Source organism: Orcinus orca, chromosome 2 (assembly GCF_937001465.1).
Source record: "Orcinus orca chromosome 2, mOrcOrc1.1, whole genome shotgun sequence".
Lineage (NCBI taxonomy): Eukaryota > Metazoa > Chordata > Mammalia > Artiodactyla > Delphinidae > Orcinus > Orcinus orca.
Window position 1 is genome coordinate 124901402 of NC_064560.1, and position 18694 is coordinate 124920095.

The 18694-nt window shown below is 38.2% G+C and overlaps 2 protein-coding genes and 1 long non-coding RNA gene across 7 annotated transcripts in view; 1 reads left to right on the forward strand and 2 right to left on the reverse strand.

Moving 5' to 3' along the window:
• TTC5 (tetratricopeptide repeat domain 5) overlaps positions 1–8525 on the reverse strand; it is a 36919-nt gene extending 28394 nt beyond the window's left edge. The window contains exons 1-5 of one of the 3 annotated variants that reach the window (XM_004274054.3): positions 8431–8525; positions 4861–4993; positions 3722–3933; positions 3211–3361; positions 1935–2026 (exon numbers count right to left, since the gene is read on the reverse strand). In XM_004274054.3, coding sequence (XP_004274102.2) covers positions 1935–2026; positions 3211–3361; positions 3722–3933; positions 4861–4993; positions 8431–8481 — 639 coding nt within the window. In that variant the 5' untranslated portion in view covers positions 8482–8525. Of the gene's footprint in view, positions 1–1934; positions 2027–3210; positions 3362–3721; positions 3934–4860; positions 4994–5104; positions 5126–8430 lie in introns of those variants that run through there. The other 2 variants (XM_033435870.2, XM_033435871.2) reach the window with 2 other exon arrangements.
• Positions 1–18694, forward strand: part of LOC125963408 (uncharacterized) — a 500580-nt gene that overhangs the window by 338291 nt on the left and 143595 nt on the right. The window lies entirely within an intron of this gene.
• Positions 10934–18694, reverse strand: part of CCNB1IP1 (cyclin B1 interacting protein 1) — a 32385-nt gene continuing 24624 nt past the window's right edge. For 2 of the 3 annotated variants that reach the window (XM_033435894.2, XM_033435891.2), the window contains 2 exons: positions 13641–13974; positions 10934–11862 (listed from right to left, as the gene is read on the reverse strand). In XM_033435894.2, coding sequence (XP_033291785.1) covers positions 11660–11862; positions 13641–13974 — 537 coding nt within the window. In that variant the 3' untranslated portion in view covers positions 10934–11659. Of the gene's footprint in view, positions 11863–13640; positions 13975–18694 lie in introns of those variants that run through there. The other variant, XR_004485462.2, reaches the window with a different exon arrangement.

The following is an 18694-nucleotide window of genomic DNA, read 5'->3' on the forward strand; positions in this document are numbered from 1 at the left end:
ATATATGTATACATATAGCTGATTCATTCTGTTGTATAGCAGAAACTAATACAACATTGTAAAGCAGATATATTCCAATAAAGATGAAAGAAAAAAAACCCTTGACCAATACAGGTTTGAACTGCATAGATCCACTTACATGTGAATTTTTTCCAGTAAAAACTACAATACTAAAAAAAAAAACAAACTGATAAAAAATTTATTTTAATCAATAAGATGCTGGTATAAATGAGGAAAGCCTAAGAAAGAAATGATGTCAATTTAATGCATTTCCTCTGCCCATGAGCCTGGCTCCAGATACAAACATCTACATCCAAGCTCCCTTAAAACACACAAGGAAAGCCAAATTCTGATTCTCCAATTTCAATACAGGGCCAGAAACCACATGACAGTGCAGACAAATATGTTATGAAGAAACTGCTGGTGATGTTCATGGCTATGATCACTTTATTTTTTTAATTCTATTCATTGCCTGGCACACTGCAAAAGCACAAACAACATGAATTAAATTGTTTAAATGGTTGGTTCAACTATGTTTAAAAATGCAGGACTGATGAAGAAATTAAGAGTTCAAAGCAACTGTTTAGCAGAAGCCAAACATAAAATTTTAAGGTAGTACGTCATGCTTTAAAATGTAAACGTTTACCAGATTAAGAAATCAGAGTAAAATATAATTCCTCAGCCTGAAAATTTCCCTGATTGAAAAAAAGAACAACCCCACTGGCTATACAGGTTGAGTTAAATGCCACCATTAAGACTACAGCGAGAAGCACAGTGTGTGAGGAAGTCATATCTGTCATTTCTTAAAATGCCATTTTATTACTGCACACTTCTCTGTCATGAGTGTGAGTCCCACCAGTTGAGCTGCACTCATCAGCACAGCAGTGAGGGCAAGAGCACGATTGTGTGCCCACAGCTCCCGATTATGGCTGCCTCAGAGTTCAACCAGGGTAATGCCAAACAAATAGTATGAGAAGTGTACTTTTTAAGAAATTAATCTGAGTTGAGCTATTTTTGAAATATAAAAATTGGTTGTATTTTTTAAAGCTATAATTCTTGTAGACGTCTTGTGGTTAAAAATTTGACTGTGCTTATTAAAAATGGTTATCTATGTTTTGCACTTCAGCTTTGTGAAAAATAAAGTTCCTGTGGGATGGTGAAAAAAGAACAGTTCCTAAACTGCAAACATGAATATAAGGTAGCTATATTCCTTATTCTGCCAGTCAGAGCAAAATAAATAATGGTAAGTTAAAAAGCAAGTCTCCATGTCAAGAGAAAACAAAAGAAAGTGAATATGAAGCCTATATAAAAAGTGCTCAAAAGGTCAATGTAAACCTTGTAACAGTGAGCAGTCAGCCACTCAAGGCCTGAAGGAAATCCCCCTGCAAGTGGCTATCGATATAAACATAGCCTGAAAGCCTAAGGCAAAGCATGAGCTCCAGTGAATTAATCCCTAGGCTACAACGTGGAATGGGCTACATGCTGTTTTCCATTTTAGTCTGTGGGAAGTCCAGAGCCATACTATCTAATGGTGAACCTGGGGATACTGCTTAATTTATACTTAAGTATCAGAGTTTTTATTTTTCTTTAAAAATGTACACGAATATTAACAAGCATTATTTTCACACAGAACATATTAAAGAGATGAACATGTTGGCATGGGCTCTGTGGTTTGGTTATGCACGCCTGTACGAAATCCAAACAGCTCAAGGAGCTACCTAGCACTGAGGCACACACTGCAAGTGGTTGCTAATACTCAAGTTATAGGAAGAGATACATCACCTTTGTACAACCAGCTTTGCGAAACTACGCACACTGGACGCCAGCGAACACTGCCCGTGCGTCTTGCTAAAAAGCCACGAGGAAGACTGAACAACACTCTTGTTTCTGCTGCTGCCTCTATATATCTTGCCTGGGTGACCATAAATACTTACTGCTTGGGCATAGGCACTGAGGGCTTGCTGGGAGATCTTAGGGTTCTGGCCAGTATTAAAGTAAAGAGAAAGGTACGCATTCCCCAGAATATCTGAAAGAGAAACACAGGGTTCCGCATGTAAGGAGCTTGAAGTTGCCACTCAATCCTAACAAGGAAAAGGCCGAACAGACTAAAAAATCCACAACTCTTCTTGGATGCATAAGAAAGGGGATAACACAGGGCAAACTGCTGCCCCCAAAATTGGAGAGACAGGTGAATACAGGGAGTTATGGCTTAGCAGAGCAGAAACTTATGAGCTACCACAGGAACACTGCTGGGGTAGGAAAACCTGAACTGAAATTGACGAATTCTGGAGGCTCAGTGTGGACAAGCCCAGGGGTCCCAGTCACAAGGGAGTCCCCACAATATTGTGAGATTTACCTCCAGGAACTCAACCAGATTCCCACAGCAAATATCGGAGAAGAACACCCTCATATTTCCAGCAGAGGGAGGGGGCAAAGAAGCTTTTTTGAAATATGCCAGAACACTCTCTTCTTCTTCTTCTTGTTTTTGTGGGTTTTTTGGCCACATCACATGGCTTATGGGATCTCAGTTCCCCGACCAGGGATTGAACCCAGGCCATGGCAATGAAAGCCTGTGATCTTAACCACTAGCCTACCAGGGAACTCCCAAGCACTCCATTCTTAACAAGGCCTGCCCTCAGGAGAAACTAATTAACCAGAGTCTAACCTGCTATCAGTTATCAGAGGGTAACTGACCTAAGGAAGAGAAATACCCAACTCCAACCCACTCTAGCCATCCTGTCCCACCTAAGGGGGTTGCGGGGGAAGAGAAAAAAACTAAGAAACTCAATGATGGATCATCTCAGAGCTCAAGTTCAAAGTATAAATATTTTGGTTACCCTCAAAAGTCTATATGAAAGGCCCCACGTATGAAACAAACCATTGATGACACTAAACTTACAAGTATACCCAAAATTCCACTGGGATAAAGAGGCAAACATGGACACAAAGGAGAAACTACAACAGACTGCACAAAAGCCCTGCCTTGCTTATATGGAAACATAAGCCTCCTCTCTTGGATGAAAAGGTCCAAGAGTTCCTAGAATAGTGGTTCATCAAAATATCTTTTGGGTTTCTTCAAAGCAAAGATGCCCTGGCTTCACACTTATTGGAGTCAGACTCAATAGATGGGCTCCAGATGATTCTGGTGTGCAGCCACAGTTGAGAACCACTGCTCTAGAAACTTGCCGGAGATCTTTTGAGAGCACTCACACCAAGAGCGGCCATCAAGGATGTCCATCTGCACAGCCAACTTAGCCTGTCGGACACTGTCCATGACATGGCGAGAATGTTCATCTCCAGAGTCAGTCCGCAGTTGGCGAAGCACCATTGACAGGTTTTGAAGGGAGACTTTGTTCTTGCACTGCAAATGCAGAAGGCGTATATTGAACCTTTGTGATTCTAGTTCCCCTCTCCAGATCTACTCTATCTCAATCTTATTTTAATTTTTCATCTTAATTCTTACTGCCATCTGTGTCTTAGACCCCCATTTACAGAACCAACTTGGTTGCTAACTTTTCTTCACTTCTCATCTACCCCTGAACCTGATCCCATCATCTTCTTCCTTTCTCAGTCCCCTGTCCCTGTTTCTCCCACTTCTGATTCTGTTCTCCTAGTTCCAGTACAATTCTACTCTGGTATTCATGATCTAGGGAAACTCACAGAACCAAAGAAATCCCATCCTTCCCATCTGTGTTTTCCAAGGGCATAGTGGGTGGCTCACATGGGTGAGAGCTCCTGAGAAGCAGGTGTGGGCAGCTGCAACATCCCCTTTTTTCCAGTACACCTCACCCAGCTGGTTCCAGGCTTCCACCAGCTTGGGCTCCAGCTTCACAGCCTTTGACAGAAGCTCCTCAGCCTTAGGGCTATAGTTAGGAGTCACATTCAGTGCCTTCCCAGTTAGCATCAGAACCTGTGCCTTGCCCTGGACAGAACCTAGGAGGAAGGGAAAAGAAAAGTGGAAAGGAAAGTGGAAACCCAGGCAGTCTTACAGGTAAGACTAGAGTACTCTCTCAAGGAATAACCCCATGCCAGTTCTAGGAATGAAATAATTGAGAAAATCTTCATGAACAAATCATTTATTGAAAACCTACCACATGCAGTGTACTGTTAGAAAACAGGGTACCAAAGAAAGCATTACCCCTACCTTTGAGGGGCTTACAATCTAGTGGAGAGGACAATGCATATCCATGGAAAATCAAAAAAACAATGACAAGGAGCAGATGGCATACACCCAGTGAATGGACTTTACAAAGTGAAAAGGAGAAAAGACAAGACACTCCAGGGAGAAAAATGACGTAAACAAAGAGGCAGAAATACATGTGGCATGTTAGTGGGAGAATGGATGGTTCAACCTGAATGAAACAAAAAGTTCCTTTGTAAGTAGGTAGTCAGAGGTAAGGGTAGGAAAAAAAAAGTCACACAATGGAGACTTGAATACCAAGTGAAGAGGTCTGGACTTCAATCCGTCAAAAGTAGGAATCTTTGAAGATACTTGAGCAGACAGGCAGACAAGGAATGAGAGTAAATGCATGAAGTAAGGATTTAGAAACATAATGGCCATGGTCATTATTTAAGTTGATTTGGAAGTAAAAGAAATTAGAGGCAGAAAGGTCAGTTAAGAAGATTACTGCAATAGTAATCAAGCAACAAGCATGCTCTTTTTTATTTCATGGCACTGGGAAATGGAGTTTAGAGAGCTGAAAGGCTGCCATCCTTGCACAGGCACCTTTAGAAGAAATATTCTGTTGTACCATCTTGTGGCAGCCACAAATAGGATACCAAAGAATCTACAGAGAGAGCAAAACTCCATCACATTTCAGTGAGGGACCAGGGGTTGGCATGTTCTTTTGGGACTCATACCCACTACTTCCTCCATCTGCTGCAGGGTCTTCTCCATCTCCTCCCGCACATCCTGTTGCTTCCTCCCAGCATCCTCAACACTGTGTGTCTCGAAATAGCACTCTCGAAATGAATAGAGCCGATCCACCAGTTCCTAGGAAGTATAAGAACGGTACCATTAAGTGCAGAGAATACCAGACAAGTAAACTTGAGATTGGCGAGCCATACCAGCTTTTGGCCTGGAAATGCTGATTCTCTACCTTACCTAGGAATGACACAAGAGGCAGATGGACAGGTCTATCAAAATACCACAGATCGTGAAGGAAAGTAGCCCAGCCCACTCTCACACTGTCCCAAGCCAGTCTGCACCGTCATGATACTTCTCTCCTCCAAGATCCAGCAGAGCTTCCAAAATGACTAAGCACTTCACATACCATAGTCAGGAGGGAGGAAACGCTTTGCAACTTGAGATAAAACAAAGTTAATAAGATCATCCTATCTGGTACTGGTCCCCAAAGTGTAAAACTTCGAAATTTACCTTTTTAAAACTGGACTTCCTAACAAAAACAATACCTTACCCCTGATTATTCCTATGTCGGTGTCTGAAAATACATAACCACTGTGAACATGACAAACAAGTAAGAGTCGTTTTCCACAACAAACAGACCAATTTAAGCTTGATAACCTTGGTATTTTTTTTACAGAGTTTTGATTCTTTAAACACTTGTGCTATTGTTTGTTTTATTTTTGTCAAGTCACCTTCTGGCTCTCTTGCATTCTTTCCAAGTAAATGTTCTCTTTCCTCTTTTAAATATCTCTATCTCTGAGTCTTCCTGGGACACCAGTCAAAGCTTTTCCATTATCTAGTCTTTTCCTAAAACAAAACAGCAGCAGAAAGGTATAATCTAATCCTACCAAGTCTTATCAACCACCTCCACATCACATCCCAAATCCATCCACCTGTCTCCATCTCTCTATGACTATCCTCATTACTTGCCTGGACCATTTCAATAGCTTCTTAACTGGTCATCCTGCTTCTACTCTTTCCCATTCTCCTCACTATAGCTGGAGTGGCCTTACAGAATTGTACCTCATGTCACAACACTCAGATAGTTTCCCACTGCAGACAGAATAAAATCCAACTCCTTATTACGGCCTAGAAGACTGTAAGATCTGACCTCCCACCATTCATCCTGACACAGACTTCTTATCACTCTCCTACAATTCTCAAGCCACACTGGCTTTCATCTAGTTCCTCAAATCCACTAAGCCTAATCCTTAGCTTTTCCCTCTGCCTGGACATTCTTTCTCCTGACCTTTGCATGGCTCATTTCTCATCATTATTTAGATCTCAGTTCAAATATCAATTTTTCAGAGAGGCTCTCCCTGACTACCCAAACTAAAGTAACCCTTTCCTCCTCCGCCCCACTGTTAAATCACACTCTTACCTTCCTTCATGGTACTTATTTGAAATTATGTGGCCTATTCATTAATCATCCACTGTCTATCTCCACCACTGGAATGTAAGCTCCATGATGGGAGTATCTTAATCGGTTTTGTTTAGAGCTATACCTGAGCACTACCAGAGGGTGTGGGACATGATAGGCTCTCATTAAATAAATCAATGAATCTCCCTTTCTCTAACAAATACTTATGTACTCTACTTAATTTAAAATCCTACCCAGAATGGAGAAGTTAGACTATCACTTTCTGCAGCAGTGCTTTTCAAGTTGTGTTGCGTGTATTATTTCCAGGACCCAGGCTACAGACATTCTGATGTTAGTGGTTTTAGCAGAACCCAAAATGCTGCATTTTAACAAGCACCCTGCATGACTTTAATAAAAATGATCTGTAAAACACACTTTGAGAAAAATCGTTTTATATATTCCTTCTAACTTAAAATGTCTGTAACAATGAAATAAAGTTTACCACCATTCCTATGAATAGCAACATCACCATCCTTTTCCTCTCTCTACTGCATTCTCCTATTCCATCCCTGCACCTTCCCCACTCACCCCCAAGATACGCCAGGTATCCTCTACCTAGCTGCTTAGGGCATCTACCACAAATCAAAGCAGGAAAAGACAGCTCTCAGCAAATACTACAACCCATTTCCTTTTATCCTGCAATCAGCACAGCTACACATTAAGAATTATAGAAAAGGTCTTATTGTTTGTTTTTAGTTGTTATAGCAAACATGTAAGAAATTGTTTGATTTTGTTGTTGGTTTGTTTTCCTAGAGTGAACGTTTTTAATAACTTTTTTCTCATGGCAAAAATCAATATATATTAGTTGTTAAAATTCAAATAGGTACATGTAAAATAGAAAAGGTTAAAAATTCCTCATAATTATCCCAATAACCTCAGAGATAACCACTGCTTAGTTAACCTTTTCAGGATTTTCTCTACATATACACAAACATACATACACAAACAATGTTTGTAATATGGAGTCAGGATTGAGAATCTCTGATTTCAGTCAGTCACACTAGTGAATAAAATTAAATTAATTAGGGCTTCCCTGGTGGCGCAGTGGTTGAGAGTCCGCCTGCCGATGCCGGGGACACGGGTTCGTGCCCCGGACCGGGAAGATCCCACGTGCCGTGGGGCGGCTGGGCCCGTGAGCCATGGCCACTGGGCCTGCGCGTCCGGAGCCTGTGCTCTGCAGTGGGAGAGGCCACAGCAGTGAGAGGCCCGCGTACCGCAAAAAAAAAAAAAAAAAAAATTAAAGTAATCAAAGTCAACTGGATGTGAAATAAAGTTCACACTCTAAAAAGCGTTATTATTTTAATCTGCTCAGGAAACAAAGAAATCTCACCAATGTTTAAACTTTTGCAGTAGAAGCCTTTAAGAAAGTTACAAGCCTGTCATAAGCCTAATGTTTAAATTTCAGGCTGTCTTAGAACACAAAAAACTCAGTTTCTGAGGTTTAAGAAAAATCTTCGGTCATCAAAAGAAAGGTAAAGAACCAAGCAATTAGTTAGCTCCTACCTACCAAGTACAAAAGACTGTCCCACTCACCACAGTCAACTGTGGACTGGGTGAAGTCTGGAGACTTCTGCCCCAGGCCCCAAACTGGAATTGCACAGTGTGCAAAAAATCAAAACTGTGAAGTTCTAAGGGGAGTAACCAGAATACACGCGGTGCAAGCCACTACTGTGATCGCTGCCAATTTGAAAGCATAAAAGTACTGGTCTTTGTGGGGATCAAAACAACATGCGATAGGTAACAGCTCCTGCAGATCTGCCAAACACAAGTGTATGCTATTTGTTGTGAGTGAATTGAGGGGAAAAAAAATTCCCAAGAATGTACAGGAATAAAGTTAGCAATAAATCCTCTTCCCAACAGGTCTGAAATTGAGTGCAGTCAGGTCAGCAGCAGGCGGTCCCAACAAACTGGCTGCGCCCGTCCCCTGCCCGGGACGTCCCCTGCCCGGGACCTCCCCTAGCCAGCTGCGGCTGCACCTTCGGGAGTTGTTATAGTAACCACACAGACACCAGCGGCGGGTATATGTCAAGAAATTCGAAGGCACTGCATAAACTGGGCTCTCTACTTCCTCCCGAGTAAGACAGAGTTTAATCTATGGCTTCACCTGCAATTTCGGGAAAATCTCCTTGACTTCTTCCTCTTCCTCAGCCATCATTTCCCAGACACCCTTAGCTTCTCCGCCCCCAACTTTATAACCACAGAGACGCATACCCGTCCCCACCATGGAGCCACAGCGACATCTAGAGCTCTGGAGGCTTACCGCGCCTGAGTTTTCAAAGAAGCTGGTTTTGAGCTGGTTTTCAAAGAAGGGCGTCGCTCCAAACCTAATTAACCCAATGCCTATAGCTCAAAGGAAATGGTCTGCAATCACTTTCGAATTCATAAACTTGTTTCTTTTCCAAATCCTGTAAACAAAATATTCTCAGATTGAGTGTATACATATTATTGTTTCGTATCTTCCTATTTATTTATACCAAGATTATAATACCCCAAAAAAGAAAACAAGCTAAGACAGTGGATGCCTGTGTTGTTAAGTTTAAAATTTTACAGGAAATGTAGTACAATGGTAAGGTAACTTGTCTGAATGTTTTCCAGGCCTTACAGTGATTTTCTATACATGAGGAATTTTATGATTTTGAACACACTATCCTAATAAATCTACTGCACTTGGGATGGTATTAAGAAAGCCATCACGGGCTTCCCTGGTGGCGCAGTGGTTGAGAGTCCACCTGCCGATGCAGGAGACACGGGCTCGTGCCCCGGTCCACGGAGCGGCTGGGCCCGTGAGCCATGGCCGCTGAGCCTGCGCGTCCAGAGCCTGTGATCCGCAGCGGGAGAGGCCACAACAGTGAGAGGCCGCGTACCGCAAAAAAAAAAGAAAGCCATCACTAATACACTAATAGTATATGTATTAGTACACTAATAATGCTTATATATTGATAGGCTTTATCCCCAAGGGTATTTAAAAAAACAATGTCTCTGGAGAGGGAAATAGGGGGACTGAGGGTTGTCTAGGCAAAGAACATTCTTTTCACTGGGTACACTTTTGAATGTTTTATCATGTACATGTATTACCTATTCAAAAACAAACATAATTTTTATTAAAAATTTTTTAAAAATATATTTATTTATTTTTGGCTGCGTTGGGTCTTCATTGCTGCACGTGGGTTTCTCTAGCTGCAGTGAGTGGGGGCTGCTCTTCGTTGCGGTGTGCGGGCTTCTCATTGCGGTGGCTTCTCTTGTTGTGGAGCATGGGCTCTAGACACATGGGCTCAGTAGTTGTGGCTCACGGGATCTAGAGCGCAACCTCGGTAGCTGTGGCACAGGGGCTTAGTTGCTACGCAGCACGTAGGATCTTCTCGGACCAGGGCTCGAACCTGTGTCCCGAGGTGGACACAGGTGGATTCTTAACCTCTGTGCTACCAGGGAAGTTCCCAAACATAATTTTTACATAAAAAAGTATTTGCTTCCACATAGACTATCTCTGAAAGAGACACAAGACACTGGGAACAGTAATTGCTTCCAGAAAGGGGAAGTGAGTGGTTGGGGAATAGGGGTGAAAGGTAGAATTTTCACTCTGTGAATTTTTTTTGTACCTTTTGAATTCGTACCATATGAATGTATTAAACACTTAAATAACTTTTTTTTAAGTACCATGTAATAGTCCACCAGAGTTTTTCTTTACCTTTCAGTTTTAATTATAGCTTACTCACACTTCAAACTGATTCTGTGAACCTAACAAAGGAAGAAGCAAAGATTCAGGGCAGAACTCATGAATGTACAAAAATTATTTCTTCAAATCATTTTTTAACAAAATTTAAAACTTCATAGGGCAGAAAAAACTTTGCAATCTATAAAATCTGTGTAATTAGCAATGAAATAGGGAAAAATGTTTTTAAGCTTTTAAGTCAAGATTTTTTTCATCCTCTTTCTCAGACACCATTTTAACTTTGGGGTTCAGTAAAAAATAGTTTTGAAGAGATTTTATATTCTATACCCCTAAAGAAGAAAACATTACTTGCTTGCTATTAAATTATGTAAAGCAAGGGCATTCACTTGCCTTTCTGCAATAACTAAATATAAAATATCCTCAAATGATTTCAGTATGACTTTTATTACCTAAAAAACAATGGAATTTGGAATTTAGGGTAATTCCATTGTAGTTCCTCCCAAACCAGTAACAATAAATCATAAAATCTAAGAGGTAGAAAAGGCTGTAAGGATAATTTAATTCAATCCCTCACTTTACAGATGTAGAAACAAAGGCCCAGGAAATTTAAACTCAAACTTGCACAACTAACAAATGGAAAAAAAAAAAAACTGGAACCTTGATCTTCTTCCTCCCAACCAGTATACTTTCATGTCTTGCCTCTAATAGGATGTAAAGTTACTGAAAGTGTCCTTCAAATTTCTTTCTTGGCTCTACATTTTAAATAAGTTTCCTGTGATAGTAGTCAGAAATGATCACTATTTAATAAAGAAAAACAAGGAATAAATCGTTAAAAGTATTTTAATTAGTATAATCTCTTGAGATCAACAACACAATGGTAAGTTTTCTGCAGTAGAAGTGCATTTCTAAATAAGTAGACCCAGGGCAACAGCTAGCAAAAGGGTAAAGAAAGTAATTTTATTCTAAAATAAATGCCAAAAAGTCAACTTTACAAAATAACTTTATCAATGTGAATTATTTTTAAATAGAAATAGGAACTAAACATACATGCATCAAATTGTACCTTCATTCACTGACATGAGCACACCTCCAAACAAGTTAATACAAGGGCAAATACATTAAATATATACAAATAAATGTACACACCCAAGTAACAAGCTACAGGCTCACTCACTATTTCCTGAAACCAAAATCTTCACATAAACATACTGCCAAATGCAGCAAAAAAACAATGTAAAGGAACATACATATACATGTATGTATAAATACCAGAACCCAAAGTGACATGTAGCCATATAACATAGGTGCTTATATAGTATGTTTAAAAACATGGCCTATTCAGAAATACCCCAGACAGAAACAAATAGTGATCTACAAAACACCCAATAATACTGTAAGCTTTTCACTACCAGTGAAAACTCAACAGTTCACCCTAAAATTGAGTTTAATAAAACGCTTACACCTTAAAGAATAGAAACAGAAAAGGAAACCTGATTCTAAAGCCACCCACCACTGCCACTGAATCTCTTATAAGTTGAAAATGTGAAGACAACTTCGAAGACTCAATACAAACACAGAGAGGGTGGTGACTCCTATCTAAAACAAAGATTATTTACTAAATGAAATCACTGAAAGTAAACAGAGAAACATTCTGTAAGGTGAACTAAATTCTTTTTACTTTAAAGGCCCTGCTAGAGACTTGCTGCTGCTCTAATTCATTACTTGGGGAGGCAAAACTAAAAAAGCTGTTGGTGGGTTCAGGTGCTGTGGGAGAACCCACAAAAAATGGTCTGAACTGAAAATCTCCATCTCCACCACCCCGATTTCGAACTGGTGTACTGTCCAAAGGAAACCTGGAGTTGTTCCCTAGGAGAAAAATAAGGGAAGAACTTAAGCATCTATTTCCTTACAGATCTTTTGGAACAAAAAGACAAAGTCATTCAATAAATATTGTAACAGAACTCAACTCCTATGAGATGGATAAAACATAAAGCTTGGATAAAGAAAAGGACTATGATGGTCCCCTCCCCTGACCACAGTATATATACCACACCTTCTTCTGTGTGCAGTTTCCAATGATAGCCATTATCTCATCACCAAAAGTAATTTAACGCAATGAAATACTTTAGTAGAGCTAGAATTTATAGTACTACAATTTCATTCATTATCTATTAATCTATATCAAAGGAATAACATATGTATTCGTGTGTGTGTGTAAACTTTTGTTTAAGAACAAATCTTTTTTTAGGATTTCCATAAACACTCTGGAAAACATATGACAACCATGAAAACCTGGCACATATTTATGACCCGAGATCAATTAGAATAGCCTTAAGAAAAATTGTACAATAGATCTAATAAAATAAGCATTTAACAACTTCCACTGAACGCATCCTTGGCTTTAGTTACATAACTAAAGGAGAATGCTGACTATATCTGCTTCAAGCCAACAATGGTAGCAAGAGGTAAAAGTATTAAAAAGGTAAGTGTGCACAAAAAGAGGAACAGGTAAGAACCGGTGAAAATGAAAGAGATTGAAATAAATGTGGATCGTGACAAGGAAAAACTAGGAACACCTATAATGCCCACAAACAATAATACTTTGATTGACTAAATTATATGATTAACTGAAAATTAAGAAGAAACTTATTTTTGTTTCGATTCTCATATCTGATATTTTTCATCTCATTACTTCATGCCTTTTCTGGGACATCGTCTCCTCCCCCACAATAAAATTCAAAAAATGAGGTTTTATAAAAATCCAGCTCAAGATTTTTATTTTTTTGTGTGCCAAAATTTATTAATAGCATAGTAAAAACTATTGGATTCTGTTATATCAAGAGTAGTATAAAGGGGAGAACTCAGGAAGAGATATGAGATTCATTGCATCTGACAAGGCATCTAATAAGCAGAAAAGCTAGACTGTACATTTCCATGGGGCAGGAATCCTATCTGGATAATCCTTATATCTTCATTGCCTAAGATTATGCCTAGTAGCCTGGCACATGAATCATGTTTGGTAAATATTTGATGAATGTATGAATGAATAAACAGAAGAACAAACAAACCAAACAACCGACAGTAACTTAAGAACTGTACAGTCAGTATTGTCACATGAAAGAAACTAAAACTTGGCCTTCTCAGAGGATAGCAAATACTTAAGAGTGTGGGCTCTGACGATAGCTCTGTGACCTTGACCAATTTACTTAAACTTTATGTTCCTCAGTTTTCTCATCTCTAAAATAGAATGATGATAATAACACCTACCTCATAAAGTTTTGAAAATAACACAAATACATGTAAAGTTATAATAGTCTCTAGCACTTAGTAAGGAATCATTAAATGTCAGCTAATATTATTATTATTACTGCAATTAAATAGCTTTTCATTTGAAGTGGCAATTTGCAACTTTAATTTTAGAATTATTTACTCTGTTCAAATAAATTGAAGATATAACTTAAATGTAAGCAAATAAAATAGATAAAAGTAATGATGGGCAGGTTGACATGCAGATGAAGAACTTAGAGCCTACTACTACTCCAGGTCTCTGGAGTCTCCACTAACTGCTTGGAATTATGCAAGGCACAGTGTGAAAAATCACTGATTTAAAGAACAGATATTGGATATTACATGTCATTTCTTACCTAATGGGAAGCCAAAAACACCAGACTGTGCAATCATAGATGGTTCAAGGGTACCATCTTGGTTAGCAATAGTGATATTTCGTAGCCTAAGGCTATCATAGAGCCCTTGGAGCTTTTGATACTGGCGATTTCTCTCCATAAGTTTCTCAGAGATGTCAGTGAACTTTTTCTTGTATTCTTCTAGCACTTTCTTCATGGAGGTGACCTCCCCTTTCATAGAGGTCAATTCTATATCCTTGCTCTGTATTTGCTGAGTATATATCTTCTCCAACTGTTTCAGATGGCCCTCAGCCTTGCTGAAATTGTATTCTTGATAGAGACGCTCCTGGTGTACCTGTCCCAAGACAGAAAAGAAAGATTTAAGGTAATAAATGCAAAGTTGTATATTTTAACTTTATATTGATACAAACACAGAAAGAAAAGAAAGACACACATACTGAGATGTTATTACTTTAAAGTTTAGAACCAGGTTAAGAAGCAATTAGGATGTACAATAGGATGGTTATTATAGAAAATAATACGCCATGTCACTAAATGCATAGAAAAAAAATCTGGAGGAATATTCTCAAACCACTACAGACTACCGAAAGGTATTTGTTTAACCTTAACAAGTGACACGTAGCTCAAAGGTTTCTAATATATAATACTATATTTCAAGTAATCCATAGTGTGGATAACAGATTATATAAGATAGCCCGCCCCCAATTATCCCTGCCTCCTAGTACTTATATCCTCCCCCTGAGTGTGGACAGGACCTGTGATTAGAATACAGGAAAAATGACAGGATATGGCTTCATCAGTACATTACATAAGAATATAAGGTTTGTCTTACTAGCACACTCTCTCTCTTGCTGGATTTGTGGAAGCAAGAGGCCAAATTGGAAAGGCCAACAGGCAAGTAACTAAGAGCAGCCTCTGGGCAATAGCCAGCAAAATATTGAGGTCACAGTGACTTTAAGTATAGACTTTACAACCTTCACAAAAATTAACTCGAAACTGATTACATATCTAAATGTAAAACACCAAAACTATAAAATTCCTATAAGTTAACATAGGAGAAAATCTAAATGACCTTGGGTTTGGTGGTGACTTTTTAGATAAAATACCAAAGGCACAATCTATAAAAGAAATAACTGACAAGCTAGACTTCATTAAAATTAAAAATTTCTGTTCTGCAAAAGACAATGTCAAGAGAATAAGAAGACAAGCCACAGACTAAGAGAAAATATTTGCAAAAGACACATCTGGTAAGATATGTCCAAAATATTTTCAAAAGACACATCTGATTAAGAACTCTTAAAACTCAACAATAAGAAAACAACCCAATTTTATAAAATGGGCCAAAGACCTTAATAAACACTTCACCGAAGAATATATACCGATGACAAAAAAGTGTATGAAAAGATGCTCCACATCATATGTAATCAGGGAAATGTAAATTAAAACAATGAGATACGACTACATACCTATTAGAATGACACAAATTCAGAACACTAACAACCCCAAATGCTGTCAAGATGTACAGCAAAAGGAACTCTTTCATTGCTAGTAGGAATGCAAAATGTTATCACCACTTAGGAAGATAGTTCGGCAGTTTCTTACAAAAGTAAACATACTCTTGCCATACAATCCAGCAATTGTGCTCTTTAGTATTTACCCAAAGGAGCTGAAAATATATGTTCTGCATACAGATATGTGTAGCAGTTTTATTCATAATTACCAAAAGATGGAAGCAATCAAGATGTCCTTTAGCAGGTGAATGGATAAATCTAACAATGGAATAAAATTCAACACTAAAAAGAAATGAACACTATCAAGCCATGAAAAAACATGGAGGAAACAAACTCATATTAGTTAAGTGAAAGAAGCCAATATGAAAAGGTTACAAACTGTATTATTCCAATTATATGACAGTCTGGAAAAGGCAAAACTGTGGAGACAGTAAAATTATCAGTGGTTGCCAGGAGTTGGTGTTAAGGAGAGATGAATAGGTGGTGCACAGAGGATTTTTAGGGCCGTGAAACTACTCTGTATGACACTGTCATACTGCATACACATCATTATATATTTGTCCAAACTCATGGAATGTACAACCCAAAGAGAGAATCCTAATATAAACAATGGACTTTGGTGGGTGATAGTGATGTGTCAATGTAAGTTCATCATTTGTAACAAATGTACCACTCTGGTGGGGGATGTTGATAACGGGGAGGCTGTGCATGTATGGGGACAGGGCATATAGGAAAACTCTGCACATTCCTCTCAAATTTGCTGTGAACCTAAAACTGCTTTATAAATAAAGTCCATTAAAGAGAATAAAAACAGGCCCTCAGTCTGATAGTTCATTAGAAAGTGAATGCCGCCAACAACCACATGAGCTTCAAAGCAGATCCTTCTCCAGTCAAGATTCAGATGAAACTGCAGCCCTTGTCAACACCTCGACTGCAGCCTTGTGAGACCCTGAGCAGAATCCATGCATAGACTCTTTTTTTTATTTTTACTTTTTTTTTTTTTTTTTTTTTTTGCGGTACGCGGGCCTCACTGTTTGGCCTCTCCTGGTGCGGAGCACAGTCTCCGGACGCACAGGCTCAGCGGCCATGGCTTACGGGCCTAGCTGCTCCGCGGCACGTGGGATCTTCCCGGACCGGGGCACGAACCCGTGTCCCCTGCATCGGCAGGCGGACTCTCAACCACTGCGCCACCAGGGAAGCCCCCATGTGTAGACTCTTGATCCACAGAAACTGAGATAATAAACATGTGTTGTTTTTAGGCCACTAAATTTGCTGTTTAAGCCACTAAACTTGTTATACATCAATAGACAACTACTACACACAGAAACCAACTTTGGCTTATCTTTGGATTCACTGTCCTTTAAATATTGACAGAAAGTGAAATATGACCACTCTTTTTTTTAACTATTTTTTAATTTGCCCATTCTATATAGTTTGATGTAACTCTACCAAGTCTGGGTTACCTGTCCCTATAGTGTGGTCCCATAGCACTTTCTACTTCCCTTATCATTATCGGCATGAAAAACGTATTGTAAATGTTTGGGTTTTTTCTTTATCTTTATCACCACTAAACTGTAGCCTCCTTGAAGCTCCTTATATATTGTTCATTACTGTATACCCAGCACTTAAGATGGTGCATGAGATATAAGTGTTTCCTGGCATTCAAAAAACTATATGTTGAATATATATATATATATATATATATATAGAGAGAGAGAGAGAGAGAGAGAGAGAGAATGACTAATAGGAAAAAAAGTGAATAAATGAAGCAGAGAAAAATCATTTCTGGCTACTAGTTCATTCACTGGTTTCCACCACATCTGAAAAGATGAGAACAATACCACATGTTCATGTTCAATCAATACTACCCCCCCAAATTGGAATCTACTTTAAGACAGAATGTCTATTCATTCAGTCAATAAGTATTTACTGAGACTTAAGACCAGTAATGATGGTCACTGAGGACCCAGAGAAATACAGGAATCAAAACTTGACCTAAAGAGCTCTCCTAACTAGAGAAGATGAACAAATATATAAATAATTACAATACAGGATAAATAATAAAACAAAGGTAAGCATAAGAAGATACAGGATCATGTAAGAAGAACACCTTACCTAGAAAAATATAATGATAATATTTACTTGACAGATGACAAATAGAACCTTTAAGAAGCATTATTATAAATGCATATACAAGATATAACAATATACTCAAGGACATGATAAAAGTTCTCCACAGGAAGGCCTTTCTAAGAAGGAGCCAAAGGCAGAAATCAAAAAGGGAAAGAAATAAGTATGTGAATTTGAAGATAAAAATGCTCATCACAGCATTTTTTAAAATAACTTACAAACAAATTATGATACAATCCAATCATTAAAATTATAATTACATCAAATACACAAAAATTTTAAACTTCTGTATGTCAAAAAAATCAATGAAGACTAATAAAAGATAAGTGGAAAAAAAATTTCTAGCAACATCTGAGTTAAGTATATGTATAGAAAGAATTCTTTCAAATCAGTAGGGAAAAAACTACAGCAACTAAAAAAACAAACTGAAACAGGCAATTAATAAAAGAAAAATACATTAAAAATACAAGAAAATGTGTTCATCTAAAAGTCATCCAAGAAATGAATATTCAGAGAGCAATAAGATTCTATTTTGCCCATATCTAATTGGTGAGTAGAAAGTATGGAGAACAAGCACCCTCCTACACTTCTTAAGGGAACACAAATTGACATGATCTAACTGGAGGGCAACTTAAAAATACTACAATTTTTAAAACTTTGACATGTTTAAATCCACTTTCAGGAACTTAAACTTAGCAAAATATTAAGGATATGAATTTAATGATAACGGCCCATCATAGCATTTTTTAATAATGGAAATAAATTATGATATATTATGACCATTAAAATTATGATTATAGAATGGCTAATTTTTAAATATTTAATAAAATACTCATAACAGGCATAATATATTATCAATTTACCTGGCCACTGAAACAGTGTCTGTGGTATTACCCTATTTTTGTACAGACAAAATATATTATTTTGCCTATATACAAAATATATAGACTATATATATACATATATATATATTTATACGCAGAAAAAGTCTAGTAGGGACTTCTCTGGTGGTCCAGCGGTTAAGACTCCACACTCCCAATGCAGGGGGCCCAGGCCCAGGGAATTAGATCCCACATGCCACAACTTAAAGAGCCCGCATGCCACAACTAAAGATCCCGCATGCTGCAATGAAGATCCTGAATGCGGGAATGAAGATCCCGAGTGCCGCAACTAAGACCCAGCGTAGCCAAATAAGTAAATAAATAAATATTTTAAAAAGAGAGAGAGAGAACACACAAAAAAAGAAAAAGTCTAGCAATACACAAACAAAAATATATCAACACTGGTTATCTCTGAGCGATGGAATTATGGATGGTTTTTATTTTCTTCCTTTTGGATTTTCAACAATAAACATTACTTTAGAAAAAAAGAAAATTTATTAAAAATAAAGTTTTCCATACATTCATTAAAAAA